At 43.6% G+C, this 19,347-nt stretch overlaps 2 protein-coding genes across 4 annotated transcripts; one reads left to right on the forward strand and one right to left on the reverse strand.

Annotated features, from left to right (window-relative positions):
• Positions 1-12,586, forward strand: LOC143480294 (CUB and zona pellucida-like domain-containing protein 1). Its single transcript, XM_076977876.1, has 19 exons — positions 1-223; positions 422-520; positions 819-845; positions 2,062-2,094; positions 2,297-2,395; positions 2,695-2,721; positions 3,618-3,650; positions 3,843-3,941; positions 4,241-4,267; positions 5,163-5,195; positions 5,388-5,486; positions 5,781-5,807; positions 6,104-6,202; positions 6,501-6,527; positions 7,734-7,884; positions 9,213-9,421; positions 9,779-9,954; positions 10,041-10,432; positions 12,000-12,586. Exons 2-19 carry the CDS (start codon positions 478-480, stop codon positions 12,280-12,282), a joined length of 1,884 nt encoding a protein of 627 aa, XP_076833991.1. The 5' UTR covers positions 1-223; positions 422-477; the 3' UTR covers positions 12,283-12,586.
• Positions 12,587-12,855: 269 nt separating this feature from the next.
• On the reverse strand, positions 12,856-17,466 carry ikzf5 (IKAROS family zinc finger 5). 3 transcript variants are annotated; one of them, XM_076978490.1, is made up of 4 exons: positions 17,334-17,466; positions 16,335-16,497; positions 15,505-15,678; positions 12,856-15,328 (listed from the first exon to the last, which is right to left on the reverse strand). In XM_076978490.1, the coding sequence occupies exons 1-4, from the start codon at positions 17,448-17,450 to the stop codon at positions 14,376-14,378; spliced, it is 1,407 nt and encodes a 468-aa protein (XP_076834605.1). In that variant the 5' UTR covers positions 17,451-17,466; the 3' UTR covers positions 12,856-14,375. The 3 variants fall into 3 exon arrangements, with proteins under 3 accessions (XP_076834605.1, XP_076834606.1, XP_076834607.1); XM_076978491.1 differs by having other exon boundaries at positions 17,044-17,396; XM_076978492.1 differs by having other exon boundaries at positions 16,611-17,396.
• Between the last annotated feature and the right edge of the window lie 1,881 nt (positions 17,467-19,347).

The raw sequence follows: 19,347 nt of genomic DNA on the forward strand, positions 1-19,347 counted from the left end.
GTGAGCAAGAGAAATTTATAAAAATGTTGAAAAATGTTTATATGAGCCACAATACTGAAGAACTGATGATGCATGCGGAAATACTGTATTTTATGAACTCTGAAGTCAACTCAAATGTGCTTGAGTTTTACATTGATGATGTTGAGGGTTATTGTTCTTCGAGTTGATTTTTCATTTTATGTTTTTGTTTAAACAGCCACCACTGCTGCTGAGACATACACAGGTACATTAGTGACTTTGGTTTGGTGGTGGGGTAATATTGTTCTTGGTACACTAGACCCTCCTTGCTGAAGGTGGAGTTGCTGAAGAGGAGAAACACAGAGGTTCTGGACATGTGTTCTGTAGTTTTGGGGCCACGACTAACCTGAAATTGCTGTGTGTAGACCTGTAGTGCACTGACGTGTGTCTGTCTCTCTGCTAGCCTATAGTTCTTGCCGGGGGAACTGTGGACGTTACCTTAGCACCTGTTCCTGCTCTATGTCCTGTGTGTACAATGGAAACTGTTGTCACGACTTCAATGGTAAGATGTACATTAGTGACACAAGTTTGCATTACCAGCTCTTGTTGTGGCAGCAATGAAATGAGTAAATTCAAAGGAAAGACCTGATCTACTCTCTCTGAACTTTAGAAACCCATGAAATGAATGCTAGAATTTAGACATTTACTGTCATATAGAAACTTTTCCACCTCCTCCTAATTGAAAACACTTCAAAGGTGACTGAAATGTGGAGATAATTTCAGAGAATTAAGCAGAACTGATGTTAGCAGGGAGCAGTATGACCAGTTATGTTGATCTTTCACTGTCATCTCTCACACAGATTACTGTTACTACGACACTACAACACGTAAGTCTTCTCAGCTATCAGAAAAAAAGATGAAGGACTTTCTCTCAAATATGTGTAGAAATACTGCAAACTCTACATGTTCTGAACTCAGTGTTTGGTGTGTCTGGGTTTGGTGCTATTTCTTTACCTATTGGACTGGAATCTTACCCCTATTTACACTTTAAAACTATTAACTATTAATAACTACAACTTACCTATTAATAACCATGACTTAACTGTTTATAACTGATGTACATATTTTTTATATTCACCTAAATCAGTATATATACAAAGTTAAAGGGATATTTGATTAATATAGATGATGTTTAAATAGATTTCAGAATCCAGAAAGAAACCTAGGAAACAACATTTGGATTTTGGTGCTTCAGATTTGATATGCAGATGAGCATTGATTACAGTAGTTGATATGCAGATGAGCACTGATTACAGTAGTTGATGGCTTGCTGCAAAGACCCCACACTGTTGTAACAATAATAATTATAATAATTGTTCATTTCTATATCAGTTTTCTCATATTCAGTCACTTAACAAATATACAGTGGAAACAGGCACATAAAGAAAATATAAAATGTGACTGTTTAAAGATTACATACATTTATCTGTTAAGTTTAGATGAATATATCTGTTAAGTTTAGATAAATATATCTGTTAATTTTAGATAAATATATCTATTAAGTTGGGATAAATACAGAGCCGGAGTGGCTAATCGGGAGATTCGGGAGGATTCCCAATGGGCCGGCTCATGTCAGTCTCTAGTTTGGGCCGATTGGGAGGGAAAAATCATTTTGGGGCGGATTTGGGCATGAAACTCCCGGGCTGAAAAAGGGGTCCACTCCGGCTCTGGATAAATATATCTGTTAAGTTGAGATAAATATATATGTTTAAACTTCAGTTTAAATGGAGGAAAGTGTTGAGCAGAAACAGAGATGTGGCACTGTGTTCCATAGTTCTGAGCCTGAACACTGAAGAACTGCTGGTGCCTGCAGACAAGGAGAACAGAAATATGTTCAGCAATTCTGAAATCAACTCGAAATGTGTTTGAGTTTTACATTTACATTCAGGGCATTTAGCAGATGCTTTTATCCAGAGCGAGTTACAAAGTGCTCAGTAATGATCACATGGGAGCTGTGGTACCCTAACTCCAGATTTACATTGATGATGTTGAGGGTTATTGTTCTTCAAGTTGATTTTTCATTTTATGTTTTTGTTTAAACAGCCGAAACCACCACTGCTGTTGAGACATACACAGGTACATTAGTGAATTTGGTTTGGTGGTGGGGTAATACTGTTCTTGGTACACTAGACCCTCCTTGCTGAAGGTGGAGTTGCTGAAGAGGAGACACACAGAGGTTCTGAACATGTGTTCTATAGTTTTGGGGCCACGACTAACCTGAAATTGCTGTGTGTAGACCTGTAGTGCACTGACGTGTGTCTGTCTCTCTCTCTGCTAGCCTATAGTTCTTGCCGGGGGAACTGTGGACGTTACCTTAGCACCTGTTCCTGCTCTATGTCCTGTGTGTACAATGGAAACTGTTGTCACGACTTCAATGGTAAGATGTACATTAATGACATAAGTTTGCATTGCCAGCTCTTGTTGTGGCAGCAATGAAATGAGTAAATTCAAAGGAAAGACCTGATCTACTCTCTCTGAACTTTAGAATCCCATGAAATGAATGTTAGAATTTAGACATTTACTGTCATATAGAACATTTTTCCACCTCCTCCTAATTGAAAGCACTTCAAAGGTGACTGAAATGTGGAGATAATTTCAGAGAATTAAGCAGAACTGATGTTAGCAGGGAGCAGTATGACCAGTTATGTTGATCTTTCACTGTCATCTCTCACACAGATTACTGTTACTACGACACTACAACACGTAAGTCTTCTCAGCTATCAGAAAAAAGATTAAGGACTTTCTCTCAAATAGGCTATGTGTAGAAATACTGCAAACTCAATGTTCTGAACTCAGTGTTTGGTGTGTCTGGGTTTAGTGCAGTTTCTTTACCTATTGGACTGGAATCTTACCCCTATTTACACTTTAAAACGATTAACTATTAATAACTACAACTTACCTATTAATAACTACGACGTAACTATTAATAACTGATGTACATACATTTTTCTATTCACCTAAAACAGTATATATACAAAGTAAAGGGATATTTGATTTATATAGATGATGTTTAATTAGATTTCAGAATCCCAAAAGAAACCTAGGAAACAACATTTGGATTTTGGTGCTTCAGATTTGATATGCAGATGAGCTCTGATTACAGTAGTTGATATGCAGATGAGCTCGGATTACAGTAGTGGATATGCAGATGAGCATTGATTACAGTAGTTGATGGCTTGCTGCAAAGACCGCACACTGTTGTAACAATAATAATTATAATAATTTTTCATATATTTAAACTGTTAATTTTAGTTAAATATATGTTTAAACTTCAGTTTAAATGGAGGAAAGTGTTGAGCAGAAACAGAGATGTGGCACTGTGTTCCATAGTTCTGAGCCTGAACACTGAAGAACTGCTGGTGCCTGCAGACAAGGAGAACAGAAATATGTTCAGCAATTCTGAAATCAACTCGAAATGTGTTTGAGTTTTACATTTACATTCAGGGCATTTAGCAGATGCTTTTATCCAGAGCGAGTTACAAAGTGCTCAGTAATGATCACATGGGAGCTGTGGTACCCTAACTCCAGATTTACATTGATGATGTTGAGGGTTATTGTTCTTCAAGTTGATTTTTCATTTGATGTTTTTGTTTAAACAGCCGAAACCACCACTGCTGTTGAGACATACACAGGTACATTAGTGACTTTGGTTTGGTGGTGGGGTAATACTGTTCTTGGTACACTAGACCCTCCTTGCTGAAGGTGGAGTTGCTGAAGAGGAGACACACAGAGGTTCTGGACATGTGTTCTGTAGTTTTGGGACTAACCTGAAATTGCTGTGTGTAGAACTGTAGTGCACTGACGTGTGTCTCTCTCTCTGCTAGCCTATAGTTCTTGCCGGGGGAACTGTGGACGTTACCTTAGCACCTGTTCCTGCTCTATGTCCTGTGTGTACAATGGAAACTGTTGTCACGACTTCAATGGTAAGATGTACATTAATGACATAAGTTTGCATTGCCAGCTCTTGTTGTGGCAGCAATGAAATGAGTAAATTCAAAGGAAAGACCTGATCTACTCTCTCTGAACTTTAGAATCCCATGAAATGAATGTTAGAATTTAGACATTTACTGTCATATAGAACATTTTTCCACCTCCTCCTAATTGAAAGCACTTCAAAGGTGACTGAAATGTGGAGATAATTTCAGAGAATTAAGCAGAACTGATGTTAGCAGGGAGCAGTATGACCAGTTATGTTGATCTTTCACTGTCATCTCTCACACAGATTACTGTTACTACGACACTACAACACGTAAGTCTTCTCAGCTATCAGAAAAAAGATTAAGGACTTTCTCTCAAATAGGCTATGTGTAGAAATACTGCAAACTCAATGTTCTGAACTCAGTGTTTGGTGTGTCTGGGTTTAGTGCAGTTTCTTTACCTATTGGACTGGAATCTTACCCCTATTTACACTTTAAAACGATTAACTATTAATAACTACAACTTACCTATTAATAACTACGACGTAACTATTAATAACTGATGTACATACATTTTTCTATTCACCTAAAACAGTATATATACAAAGTAAAGGGATATTTGATTTATATAGATGATGTTTAATTAGATTTCAGAATCCCAAAAGAAACCTAGGAAACAACATTTGGATTTTGGTGCTTCAGATTTGATATGCAGATGAGCTCTGATTACAGTAGTTGATATGCAGATGAGCTCGGATTACAGTAGTGGATATGCAGATGAGCATTGATTACAGTAGTTGATGGCTTGCTGCAAAGACCGCACACTGTTGTAACAATAATAATTATAATAATTTTTCATATATTTAACTGTTAATTTTAGTTAAATATATGTTTAAACTTCAGTTTAAATGGAGGAAAGTGTTGAGCAGAAACAGAGATGTGGCACTGTGTTCCATAGTTCTGAGCCTGAACACTGAAGAACTGCTGGTGCCTGCAGACAAGGAGAACAGAAATATGTTCAGCAATTCTGAAATCAACTTGAAATGTGTTTGAGTTTTACATTTACATTCAGGGCATTTAGCAGATGCTTTTATCCAGAGCGAGTTACAAAGTGCTCAGTAATGATCACATGGGAGCTGTGGTACCCTAACTCCAGATTTACATTGATGATGTTGAGGGTTATTGTTCTTCAAGTTGATTTTTCATTTTATGTTTTTGTTTAAACAGCCGAAACCACCACTGCTGTTGAGACATACACAGGTACATTAGTGACTTTGGTTTGGTGGTGGGGTAATACTGTTCTTGGTACACTAGACCCTCCTTGCTGAAGGTGGAGTTGCTGAAGAGGAGACACACAGAGGTTCTGGACATGTGTTCTGTAGTTTTGGGACTAACCTGAAATTGCTGTGTGTAGAACTGTAGTGCACTGACGTGTGTCTCTCTCTCTGCTAGCCTATAGTTCTTGCCGGGGGAACTGTGGACGTTACCTTAGCACCTGTTCCTGCTCTATGTCCTGTGTGTACAATGGAAACTGTTGTCACGACTTCAATGGTAAGATGTACATTAATGACATAAGTTTGCATTGCCAGCTCTTGTTGTGGCAGCAATGAAATGAGTAAATTCAAAGGAAAGACCTGATCTACTCTCTCTGAATTTTAGAAACCCATTAAGTGAATGTTAGAATTTAGACATTTACTGTCATATAGAAACTTTTCCACCTCCTCCTAATTGAAAACACTTAGGTGACTGAAATGTGGTGTGAACACAGAGCATTAAGCAGAACTGATGTTAGCAGGGAGCAGTATGACCAGTTATGTTGATCTTTCACTGTCATCTCTCACACAGATTACTGTTACTACGACACTACAACACGTAAGTCTTCTCAGCTATCAGAAAAAAGATGAAGGACTTTCTCTCAAATATGTGTAGAAATACTGCAAACTCTAAATGTTCTGAACTCAGTGTTTGGTGTGTCTGGGTTTAGTGCAGTTTCTTTACCTATTGGACTGGAATCTTACCCCTATTTACACTTTAAAACGATTAACTATTAATAACTACAACTTACCTATTAATAACTACGACATAACTATTAATAACAGATGTACATACATTTTCTATTAATCTAAAACAGTATATATACAAAGTAAATGTGTGTCTCTCTCTGCTAGCCTATAGTTCTTGCCGGGGGAACTGTGGACGTTACCTTAGCACCTGTTCCTGCTCTATGTCCTGTGTGTACAATGGAAACTGTTGTCACGACTTCAATGGTAAGATGTACATTAATGACACAAGTTTGCATTGCCAACTCTTGTTGTGGCCGCAATGAAATGAGTAATTTCAAAGAAAATACCAGATCTACTCTCTCTGAACTTTAGAATCCCATGAAATGAATTTTAGAATTTAGACATTTACTGTCATATAGAAACTTTTCCACCTCCTCCTAATTGAAAACACTTCAAAGGTGACTGAAATGTGGAGATAATTTCAGAGCATTAAGCAGAACTGATGTTAGCAGGGAGCAGTATGACCAGTTATGTTGATCTTTCACTGTCATCTCCCACACAGATTACTGTTACTACGACACTACAACACGTAAGTCTTCTCAGCTATCGAAAAAAAAGATGAAGGACTTTCTCTGAAATATGTGTAGAAATACTGCAAACTCTACATGTTCTGAACTCAGTGTTTGGTGTGTCTTCTTCTTATTTAGATAAATATATCTGTTGAGATAAAGATATCTGTTAAGTTTAGGTAAATATATCTGTTTTAAGTTGAGATAAATATATCTGTTTAAACTTCGGTTTAATTCAAGTCAGATCTACTATGAGCAAAGTGATTAAAGATTTCTGCACAAATGTGTAGAAATACTCCAAACTCTAAATGCTCTGACACAGTGTTTGGTGCTGTTTCTTTACCCATTGGACTATAATCTTACCGCTCTTTACACTTCATAATTATTAACTACAAAATTTTATTTTTCTATTCACCTAAAACTGTTTATTTATGAAGAAGCTTGAGGTTTGGTTTATATAAATTATAAATTGATTTCACAATTACAAAATAAGCCTTGGCAGCAATATTTGAATGTTTGCACTTGAGATTTGATCTGCAAATGAGATTGTGACAACACATGTTGTGAAAAGCACTATATAAATAAATTTAATTTTGACATTTGACTTTAAACAAACTGATTAAATTATTTGATGACTAAGGCTGCCTTGTTATTGCAGGCAGTGCTTTGACTCAAAATGAACTCAAACTGAATCGTCAGGCCATTTCTGAACACTTTAGTGATTCATTGATTTGGTTCCCCAAATCTGATGATTTACTGACCTCAGAGGAAAATGTTGGATGCCTGTCTGACTCCATGTCTGTTTGACTATGTCTGAGTGTGTTAAGTCCCGTCAAAGACCCGTCATACATGCCCGTGGTCAGCCATTTATTTACAAAGAATAAGGAAAATCAAAAGTGGTGTAGAAGAAGGAGCTTAGGGGAGGAGTCTCAACCTATCACAGAGTAGGATGAGCTTAGGGGAGGAGTCTCATCCTATCAAAGAGGAGGAGCTTAGGGGAGGAGTCTCGTCCTATCACAGAGAAGGAGGAGCATAGGGTGGAGAGTTGCCCTATCACAAAGTAGGAGGAGCTTAGTGGAGGGGTCTCATCCTATCACAGAGAAGGACCAGCTTAGGGGAGGGGTCTCATCCTATCACAGAGAAGGACCAGCTTAGGGGAGGGGTCTCATCCTATCACAGCGGGAGACGACAGCACTGATATTTACATGTTTCCTCCTGATTTGCAGCACCTGTGGGAAGCTGTGGAGGACGTCTCTCAGGCTCCGCCTCCTTCACCAGCCCTTTCTACCCAAATTATTACCATGACAACGCAAACTGTGAATGGCAACTCTCTGCTCCCACGGGGCAGAGGATCTTCCTCAGCTTTGTGGACCTTGAGTGAGTACAGTGAGAACACCTTTAGGAACACACTGAGTGGGTACAGTCAGAACACCTTTAGGAGCACACTGAGTACAGTCAGAACACCTTTAGGAACACACTGAGTGAGTACAGACAGAACACCTTTAGGAACACACTGAGTGAGTACAGTGAGAACACCTTTAGGAACACACTGAGTGAGTACAGTGAGAACACCTTTAGGAACACACTGAGTACAGTCAGAACACCTTTAGGAACACACTGAGTGGGTACAGTCAGAACACCTTTAGGAACACACTGAGTGAGTACAGTCAGAACACCTTTAGGAACACACTGAGTGGGTACAGTCAGAACACCTTTAGGAACACACTGAGTGGGTACAGTCAGAACACCTTTAGGAACACACTGAGTACAGTCGGAACACCTTTAGGAACACACTGAGTACAGTCAGAACACCTTTAGGAACACACTGAGTGGGTACAGACAGAACACCTTTAGGAACACACTGAGTACAGTCAGAACACCTTTAGGAGCACACTGAGTGGGTACAGACAGAACACCTTTAGGAACACACTGAGTACAGTCAGAACACCTTTAGGAGCACACTGAGTGGGTACAGTCAGAACACCTTTAGGAACACACTGAGTGAGTACAGTCAGAACACCTTTAGGAACACACTGAGTGGGTACAGTCAGAACACCTTTAGGAACACACTGAGTACAGTCGGAACACCTTTAGGAACACACTGAGTACAGTCAGAACACCTTTAGGAACACACTGAGTGGGTACAGACAGAACACCTTTAGGAACACACTGAGTACAGTCAGAACACCTTTAGGAACACACTGAGTACAGTCAGAACACCTTTAGGAACACACTGAGTGGGTACAGACAGAACACCTTTAGGAACACACTGAGTACAGTCAGAACACCTTTAGGAAGACACTGAGTGGGTACAGACAGAACACCTTTAGGAACACACTGAGTACAGTCAGAACACCTTTAGGAACACACTGAGTGGGTACAGACAGAACACCTTTAGGAACACACTGAGTACAGTCAGAACACCTTTAGGAACACCCTGAGTGAGTACAGTCAGAACACCTTTAGGAACACACTGAGTGAGTACAGTCAGAACACCTTTAGGAACACACTGAGTACAGTCAGAACACCTTTAGGAACACACTGAGTGGGTACAGTCAGAACACCTTTAGGAACCTATGTGTGTGTGTGTGTGTGTGTGTGTAGTCTCGAGCACTGCTGTAATTGTGACGTGTGTGTGTAGTCTTGAGCACTGCTGTAATTGTGACTACGTGTGTGTGTGTGTGTGTGTGTGTGTGTGTGTGTAGTCTAGAGCACTGCTGTAATTGTGACTATGTGCGTGTGCACGATGGACCCTCCACGGCCTCGCCACTGCTGTCCAAGCTGTGCTACAACGACACGTTGCAGGACTTCCATTCGTCCTCATCACACATGACTGTGGTGTTCAGGAGTGACCATTCCGTCGTTGCTCGGGGCTTTAAGGCACTCTTCAGCAGCTCACTACCAGCACACACGGGTAAGACCAGCACAGACACTCGTGACACCGGCAGAGGCACAGGTGAGATCAGCACAGAGCCTGCAGTGTAGATTAACTGTGCAACTGGATTCAGAGAAAGGTGAAATGTAAAGTTTAGCCTGTGTGATTCTGATTTAGACCAAAAACCAATAAATAAATCTAAGACACCTTTTAAAATATATGATTAAATATATGATTAACAAATTTTTCAAATCAGCATTTAGAAGCCTTGTCCTATTACTGTTAAAAATGAATGATCACGTCTTTCACCAATAATGACACATGCAGTCTCTTACTGACTGGCGTGTAGATGTTTGTGAGATGATGACGCCCTGGTTCTGCTGCCCTGGTGTGCAGGTCGAGTGGACTGTTCCTCTGATAACATGACCATTGTGATCCAGCGCTCTTACCTGAGTTCACTAGGATTCAGTTGGCAGGATCTCTACCTGGACGACCATCGCTGCAGACCCTTCAGTAACAGCTATGACGTGTCCTTCAGATTCCCTCTGAACATGTGTGGAACCAGCAGAGAGGTAACAGTGCTCGGTGATGACGATTAGTGCCCGTCAAACTGGAAGACGCTCTTCTGACTAGCTGGTGTGCTCTCCTGTGGTCTCAGATCAAGGGCGGCCGGGTCATGTACACCAACAACGTGCGAGCGGCACACTCGCAGTCCGGTGAGATCACGCGGCAGATGCAATACTTCCTGCTGCATGTGAGCTGCCACATGGAGAGTGACACCACGGTGGGGAACCTGTACCAGGCCCAGGAGGTGGCCAACAGCTCCATCACGGGCGTGGGACGCTTCAACGCCACCATGCACTTCTACCCCTCCGACAGCTTCTCCTACCCCATCCTCCACTCGCCGTACGTGGTGCAGCTGAACCAGAGGCTGTATGTACAGGTGCAGCTCACCAGAGAGGACAGCAGTCTGGACCTCTTCCTGGAGAACTGTGTGGCATCTCCAAACCACAACTTCCAGACTAGAAACTACGATCTGCTGCAAAACGGGTAAATATGCCAACAGCAGAGAATCCTAGATAGAAGTACACTCTTCTAAAAACTACATGACAGAGCATGTGGTAAACACTATTATTAGAATATACTGCTACATAGTAAATACTATAATTAGAATATATTAATATTTGGTAAATACTATTATTAGAATATATTGGTATGTGGTAAATACCATCATTCGAATATATTGGCATACAGCACATATTAGTGGTCATGGCCGTGAATGTACCGGTCACTGAATGGCTGTACAATGTTGTCCTGTCTGTATAACTCCCTGCCTGATGTTTTAATGGTAGACTCCCTGTCTGATGTTTCAATGGTAGACTCCCTGTCTGATGTTTTAATGGTAGACTCCCTGTCTGATGTTTTAATGGTAGACTCCCTGTCTGATGTTTCAATGGTAGACTCCCTGCCTGATGTTTCAATGGTAGACTCCCTGCCTGATGTTTTAATGGTAGACTCCCTGTCTGATGTTTTAATGGTAGACTCCCTGCCTGATGTTTCAATGGTAGACTCCCTGCCTGATGTTTTAATTGCAGACTCCCTGTCTGATGTTTTAATGGTAGACTCCCTGCCTGATGTTTTAATGGTAGACTCCCTGTCTGATGTTTTAATGGTAGACTCCCTGTCTGATGTTTTAATGGTAGACTCCCTGTCTGATGTTTTAATGGTAGACTCCCTGTCTGATGTTTTAATGGTAGACTCCCTGTCTGATGTTTTAATGGTAGACTCCCTGTCTGATGTTTTAATGGTAGACTCCCTGTCTGATGTTTTAATGGTAGACTCCCTGCCTGATGTTTCAATGGTAGACTCCCTGCCTGATGTTTTAATGGTAGACTCCCTGTCTGATGTTTTAATGGTAGACTCCCTGCCTGATGTTTCAATGGTAGACTCCCTGCCTGATGTTTCAATGGTAGACTCCCTGCCTGATGTTTTAATTGCAGACTCCCTGTCTGATGTTTTAATGGTAGACTCCCTGTCTGATGTTTTAATGGTAGACTCCCTGCCTGATGTTTTAATGGTAGACTCCCTGCCTGATGTTTTAATGGTAGACTCCCTGCCTGATGTTTCAATGGTAGACTCCCTGTCTGATGTTTTAATGGTAGACTCCCTGTCTGATGTTTTAATGGTAGACTCCCTGTCTGACTGTTTTGTAATGAATAAACAAAACCGTGGTGCAGCATCTTTAAGCACAGGTGCGTAGCCATGGTAACACTGAACCGTCCCAGCACTCCATGTCACAGGCTCCTCCCCCACTGACAGATACCGAGCTGCTCACACAGAGGCCGTGTCCTGCAGTGTCCTGCACATTGTCCTGCACAGTCATCTGCAGTCTTTCATTGTATGCTAGTACTAAGGTTCTGTAGTCTAGGTTCCTCTGACTCACCTGCTGTCTTCTCTGAACCTGGACAGACATTATTATTATTATTATTATTAAGGGGTAAAAAGCAGAGATGTTTTGCACTTGGCCTGGAGTCCTGGACACACAGCACAGCTCCAGGGTGGTTAGTGTGTGCACAGGTGATGGAGAGGTGTGCCCTCCTGTGCTCTTGTGTCTCAGCTGTGCGAGGGACGCCACGGTCCGAGTGTACACCAACGGACAGCACAACTTCGCCCGATTCCACTTCCAGGCCTTCAAGTTCCTGCGCACGCATGCGTACGTCTTCCTGCAGTGTAAGGTGGTCGTCTGCGCAGACGATGACCTCTACTCCCGCTGTCGCCGTGGTTGCCTGAACCGCAAGAAGAGAGCCCTGGGATCCTTCCAACACACACACACAGTCACACTGGGGCCCATCACGCTCCAAGGTCAGAGGTCACATTTTTTAATCTTTCATCTCACTTGAGACTAGAAAAAGCAAAGGCAGGTTATTATGCTGGGGGTAAGCAAACGGTCCACAGTAGACGTCCCAGGGTAGACGTCCCGCAGACACCAGTGCCACGGGACACCAGCTGAGAGTGAAAATGTGGGCCGTCTGCTTGTGGGTGTGAGGACAGTTATGCTCAGTCTTCTAAACCTCCTGTGTGACTATTATAACCCCCCATATGTGTCTATATTCTCAACCCCCAGGTGAGGAACCTGCTGGATCGGAAGAGTGAGTTCACCCCAGTCAACCCCCCCCCCCCCCCCCACTCTAATCACTGTTGATCTTGAACCAGCTCTATACATCTCGTAAACAGATGAAACTCCAGCTGAATTCTTCTCTTCATTAAAGCATTTCAAACACACATCAATGTCTCTGTCCTCACTACAAAGAAGCATCCTCACAAACAGACAGCATACACACAGCTATGACACACACACACACGTTTCTGATGCTACACACATTGGTGTAAGATGGCGAACTGTCTTGTTCACACTTCTGCTGAGACACATTCTAAGCTGACCCAAGTTAAGGGCAACTGTAGACACACACACATATCATCATCACAATTTATTAATGATTAACACCAACTTTACCAGAAATTCTTATACAATACTTGATAATTTATGCTTGACAGACTCAGGAAATGTCTTGATTTTAGCACCACAAAAGGATCCAACATCACTAACGTTCAGCAGGGCACCTCTGTTAGCATGGAGAGGGATGTGTAGAGATTTTTAGCAATGTGCACACACTGCACAAAGACACAATCACCTGCTCTGTTTGTCCACTGAACACGTCCAGTATGTGCTGAGAAAGGCCTGGAGCTTACGATGGTAAAGGACATATCATCACACAAAATACGAAATATCAACTAGAGGACGTAGCCAAGGGATCTGTGCTAGTAGGAATGAGAGCGGTGTAGTGTTGCCCTCACACCACTCAACCCTACGCCCCAGGCAGAACCGGCACTGTAAAGGTCACCTCCATACGGAGGACTGGGACCACACACACACACAGAATGTCCAAGGAACCACAGGGCGGGTCAAAACCGAACCGAAGGTCAAAACCAAATCTAAAGCTTCACACCAGTGTCCTGCCCCCCCACACAGCCCCTTGTCAGACACACAGGTCTGGTGTCAAAGGGCAGTGACCTCCAGATCAGAAATACACCATGAAAAGAACAGGACAGCAGTTCATGGACACACGTGCTCCTCGTCCAGGTAGTGTGGCCAGCAGAGCTCTCAGTGCAGGACTTGGTGACGGATGTGGACTGGTGTGATTATCTGATGAAACATTTCTGCTGCATGCAGCTAAAGCCCATCAAAAGTACCGCCTGGTACCTACAAACTGGAATTCGTCCCCCTCAATCAAATGAAATCAAATCAAATGGCAACTGATGATGACCTTGTAAATTCTATTAGAAGAGCAACACATTCAAACATTTTGTAAATCATTTCTAATTCTACATAAAGAGCAACCACTGTAATAGAATATGCTACCACTGTAATATATAGAATAATAGAATATGCTATCTTCCAGATGTACAATTCAAAAATGACAAAAAAGAAACACGGTTGACAGCACTCCCCATCCTGATGGAGGCTGTTTAGGCACACTTCCCAGATTAGCGCAGATTAAATTGGGTTTAGGCATAACTAAAATGATAAGAGTACCACTTGAAGATGCACCAACACCCACAGACACAATTCTTATTAAAACTACGTGATTCTGTTCCTCTTAAAGGGCTAAACGTGGGTCTGAAAAGCACTCAACAAAATACAAGTTTCCATTCAATACTATCAGATATCAACACGACGGTCTCTTGAACACAGGTGAGAGAGGGATTGTCTCTTGAACACAGGTGAGAGACAGATCGGCTGTTGAACACAGGTGAGATTCTTCACCGTGTTCCTCACAAATGTTTCCACAAAAATACAAAGGGGAAGGGAGCTTATAAAAGGGGCAAAAACTTCACAACGAAAATTCCAAAGCTTGTTTGTCATGGGAATGTAGATCACGTGAGCGTCCGGGACTCTGGCCCCGCTGAGGGCGGGAGGGGCGTGGCCAGACGCTCAGTGCTTATGCTGCCCTCTGGCGAAGTGGCAGGCGAAGTCGTACCTGTTCCTGCACCTGTGCCCGCAGATATTACACTGGAAGGGGTTCTCGTAGCCATGGCAGCCCATGTGGATGGTGTAGAGGATGTTGTCGGGGAAGTAGATGTGGCAGTGAGGGCAGTGGTGAAGGAGCTGGGGGTCCTGGGTGGGGGTGGGCGTCCCCGGCTGGCTGTTGGTCCCGCTGGGCGTGCTGGTCCTCTCGCTGCAGGGCCCCACGCCAGGACTGCAGCCGCTGTGCGGGGCCGGCCGGGGCTCCGGGGTGATGGGCGAGGAGGCCTGGGCCACGCTGGCCGACACGGCCGCCGGCGCGGTCACCGGCTGCTGCACCAGGAAGGTGGGCTTCTCGTCCGGGAGGGACTCGGCGCCGGGCGACGCCGGAGCTCCCTGTGCCTCGGGGGGCAGGCTGGCCAGCTGGCCGGCCAGCGTGGAGAGCTGATTGAGCGGGTTGTCCAGAGCCAGATCCCGCTCCTCCCTGGAGGCGCCTCCCACGGCGCCCGCCGCCTGAGGGTCCTTACCAAGGCCCTCGTAGGCCTCCTGGTGGAGGTGAGCGTGCGCAGGGAGCTCGTGGCCGAAATCGCCCAGGTGGTGCTGCTCGGAGCTGGGCTTCTGCAGTACCATGGAGGGGGGGCTGAGGTTGATGAGGAGCCGGCGCCCGTAGCCCATGGAGCTGCCGCGCTTCTGTAGAACACTCAGCATCTTGCGGTGGGAGAGGGAGGAGCGAGCGCCCTTCATGGGGAGGAGCTTGTGGCGGCGACGTCTGTGGTGCGAGAGGTTGCTGCGGTCGCTGCAGCGGAAGGAGCACAGCTCACACTTGTAGGGCTTCTCGCCCGTGTGAGAGCGCATGTGCGCCTCCAGGTGGCGCTCATAAGCGGAGGCGAACGGGCACAGGTGACAGCGATGGGGCTTTTCACCTGAAGGGGGGAGTGACGGAGAGATAGAAAGAGGGAGAGCAGGCCATGTGAGAGCATTGTTCTTTATGTGTGAATTTATCAGCTCCTTATCCCCAACTAGAACTTTGAATGGGCCAGGTCTACTAATGGGTGGAGGACGAGCAAACTGCACCAGTTGAAACGTAGCACCTGCTCACCTGTGTGGATGCGAATGTGCTCGATGAGACGCGCAGTGCCCCTGGTGGCGTAGTTACAGTAGCGGCACTTGAGTTTGCCGTCGTAGGTGCGCTCAAAGCCGTCCACCAGCATGCCGGAGCCGTCCTCCAGAGACATGTCCACCGCTTGGTGCTCCAGACCATTCTGCCCAAGGTCTGCAGAAGCAAAGCACTGTTAGTACAGGTGCGTCACGGACCATCACCCTGGGACCATCACCCTGGGACCATCACCCTGGGACCATCACCCTGGGACCATCACCCTGGGACCATCACCTACTGTTTGGACAATAATGATATTTGTGAGATTGGATGAAAATGATCATATAATCCAAAGGCTGAAAGAAGTTTCATGAAAAAAACCACATTTTGTCTGTGTGTGCATGTGACTTGTCTGGGTGCCATTTTAAATTGCACTTGCTATGACTATCTTGTGCAATTTCGTCATTTCTAATAGAATACTAATGAAGATTCAAGGTCCAACATCTCGTGTGTGTGTGTGTGTGTGTGTGTGTGTGTAGTGCACCATTTTGACCATATAAATACCAACCATGGAAATAACACTGAAGTTCTATGAGTGACATGAATTAGTCAGTTCATTCTCATGAACAGTTTACTGCCCATCAGGTTGTAGATGTTGTCTGGAGAACCCGGACACTGAATCTGTTGTTCTTTACCCATGACATAAAGACAGCAACCAGCTCTAAGCAGCCAAGAGATGCAGCCAGCGCTCAGGTGAGTTATCTGGTCACGTATACAAGACCCACATGACAAGACATTACTGGACCCCAGTAGCTAGTGCGCTCAGCCGTCACCTCCGGGGATGTCGTCCGTGTCTTTGACGCCACTGACTGATCCTGAGATCATGTTGACATGCTGTGTCTGCTGGCTGAGGTACTCCTGGAAGTCCTTCACGAAGTCCAGCGTCTCCGTCTTCTCTTCACCCATTGGAGGATCAAGACGGTCTCTGTTCGACACCTTAAAACGGAACCGTGTGTAAACCAAACAAGAAATAGAAACAAACATATAGAACAGCACGTTGTAACGCCGCGTAAATCTAAGAGTGTGTGAGTGAAAACTGGTGGATCTACGTGTGATGTGAACGATCTTCTCACGAGCAGCCCGGCGGTTCCTGAACCTTCAACACACGAGGACGTCGGTAACGTCCGTTAAGATGAACACCCCCCCCCCCCCCCCCCGTGATTACAGGACCAGCGCCCTGGACGACACACTGCCTGTTACACAGCGACGCGGTAACGGCGTTGCCATGACGGCACGGTAACGCGGTAACGGCGTTGCCATGACGGCGCGGTAACGGCGTCGCTATGACGGCGCGGTAACGGTGTTGCCATGATGACGGCGCGGTAACGCGGTAACGGTGTTGCCATGACGGCGCGGTAACGGTGTTGCCATGATGACGGCGCGGTAACGGTGTCGCCATGACGATGGTGTTCTGGTAAATGTGTTACTAAGTAAACAGTTAGCATGTAGCCACGTCGCAACTGGGCCGTTTGGCAGTTATACCGTCGTGCTAGCGTGAGCGCGCTAACGGGAACGCGCCGCGAGCTTCTTATCGGGTCGGTGCGGGTCGGATCAGATCAGATCAGATCAGATCAGATCTCCATCGGGCGGGTCGGACCTTCCGTCTCCCCGCGGCAGCTGCTCTTCTGTCCGCCACTAAACCCGTCAACGCCGTCAGCTGCGGTTACGCGACGGACGCGTGTCGATCAGGAGGATCTGACCGAGTTACAGTTACAAACAGCAGAACCACGAACTCAGATCATCGGGCTGGAGAACCGCGCACAGGAACTCACAACAACAGCGTCAGCTAAATCAAAACAAAAGACGATCATTTCCAGGTGAAAGTTCAGCGCGTGTGCACCCCCGAATGTCTTCCCAGTTCTCCGTTCTTCATAATTATTAGTTCCCATGTGTATAGTGTGTGTGTGTGTGTGTGTGTGTGTGTGTGTGTGTGTGTACTGTATATATAATACTGAGACAATCAGTCGACTCATTTTTGACATTATATAATTGTCGATGGAATGTAAATAAATGCTGTATTACAAAACAAGTTTGGTCTATATTCTTACTGCTGTTCCAAAGGCAGAAATTCAGCCACAGCCATTTAAATCATTGTTAGACACAGTCCTGTATATTCACATTAAAAACTCAAGTACAGAGTTTTTGAACCAATTGCATTGCTTTAAATAGCTAGATTGACTCATTTATGTTTTATATTGTTTAATATTTAAATAGCGGGGAAGTTAGCTGAAAAGTGCATTGCCCCATTTGTGTCAGAGTTGTAGGGAGACCGTTGAGGAGATAAATGAGGGTTAGAGCACGAGCTTTGTGCCCTCGCACACTACCCCTCATCACGCTTTAGATGACCCGGAAACAGTCTGAAGGATGCCTGGCTCTCTCTGCTACTTTAATGAACTAGTTCATTAATTAATATAGTTAATTAATTAGTCTAGTTAATTAATTGATATTGTTAGTTAATTGCCTTACATGGGGGAGGGTGCAAATTAGAATAATACACACTGATTTCTCATATAGCCTAATAACTTACCATATATTTTGACCTACATATTTTGTATGGGTCTAATAAATTTAACAAGAATATTACCGTCTTTAAGTCTAAAGGCGGGCAGGTTCACTTCTTAGCCTCTAGGTGGCATGTGAAATCAAGCTATGAATCGATCCTAGTAAAAGCCAAACCTGTAGGCTACACGTTACAGGCTTTTTGTACTAAAACATAATTATTCCTTTATGCTTGTTCAACATAAATGCATATGTTTAGTAATTTATGTTATGTTATGTAAAAATATGTTTAGTGTTATTATTGTGTTATTATTGTATTGGGGTTGTGTTTAGACGTCTTTTGAGATTCAGGATGTGCAGATATTACTCTCGCGTAATAATAAAAGAATGTGTTTAATGGTAGGCTATTCCAAAAGAAATTTGATGAAATATTTTTCGTTTTCTTTCTCTGGGTTTTGGGGTAATGTTGGGGACTGGTGAGTTGAACTACGACCTCTGAAGCTGTCGATTACAGCCTACCCTAATGGCCTGTCCACACTAATGTTATTTTATAGCAGTTTAATTATTCTCACACTTCCCTTTGAATAATTCAAACAGTGTGACAATAATTGGTCAGTTGAAGGAGATTGATTGGGTTTTGAAGGGAAGCCTTTTTGTTCAGAAGATACTGTTGTCAAGCACTGTAGGAGTTCAGTGCTACGTATCTATATCAAACATTTGTTGTCCAGAAGATAAGGGTCTATTTGGGGCTTTAGTAGGTTTGAATTCATCAGTGTGTCATTCACACTCAATCATTCATTCATTAGTCAATCTCTGGTGAGAAATGTACAGGCACTCACCAAGATCAAAAATAAACCCCACGTTTCTCTTTTTTGGTCATTAGTTTATATATATATATATATATATTACAAGACTAAATAAATACTATAAATACATACATTTACAATACTACATATCCAAAAATAGCCAATAAAAATGTTGTCAAAACATGTGTTCAGTGGCATTTCCTCCGGCTTAGTGAAGTAAACTAAACAGTCAGTTCGTTGTTCAGACTGTGATTTTTTATTTGAAAATGTAGCACATGTTAATATGGTGCTCGTTTCGATTTGTGTTAGTCTGAGTGTAATGTGGCATGTGTGGTGGAGACGGGCCCCCTACACCCGCTCGTGGTGTAAGTCACTCAGACCTTTTCTCCTGGTTTAATCCGCATTTAAAAGCCTCTTCTCCAAAGCGCTTGATTTATGTGCTGTTTGTGGGTTTATAGGACGCGAAACAATTCATTTCCGT

Source organism: Brachyhypopomus gauderio, chromosome 17 (assembly GCF_052324685.1).
Source record: "Brachyhypopomus gauderio isolate BG-103 chromosome 17, BGAUD_0.2, whole genome shotgun sequence".
NCBI classification, from domain to species: Eukaryota; Metazoa; Chordata; class Actinopteri; order Gymnotiformes; family Hypopomidae; genus Brachyhypopomus; species Brachyhypopomus gauderio.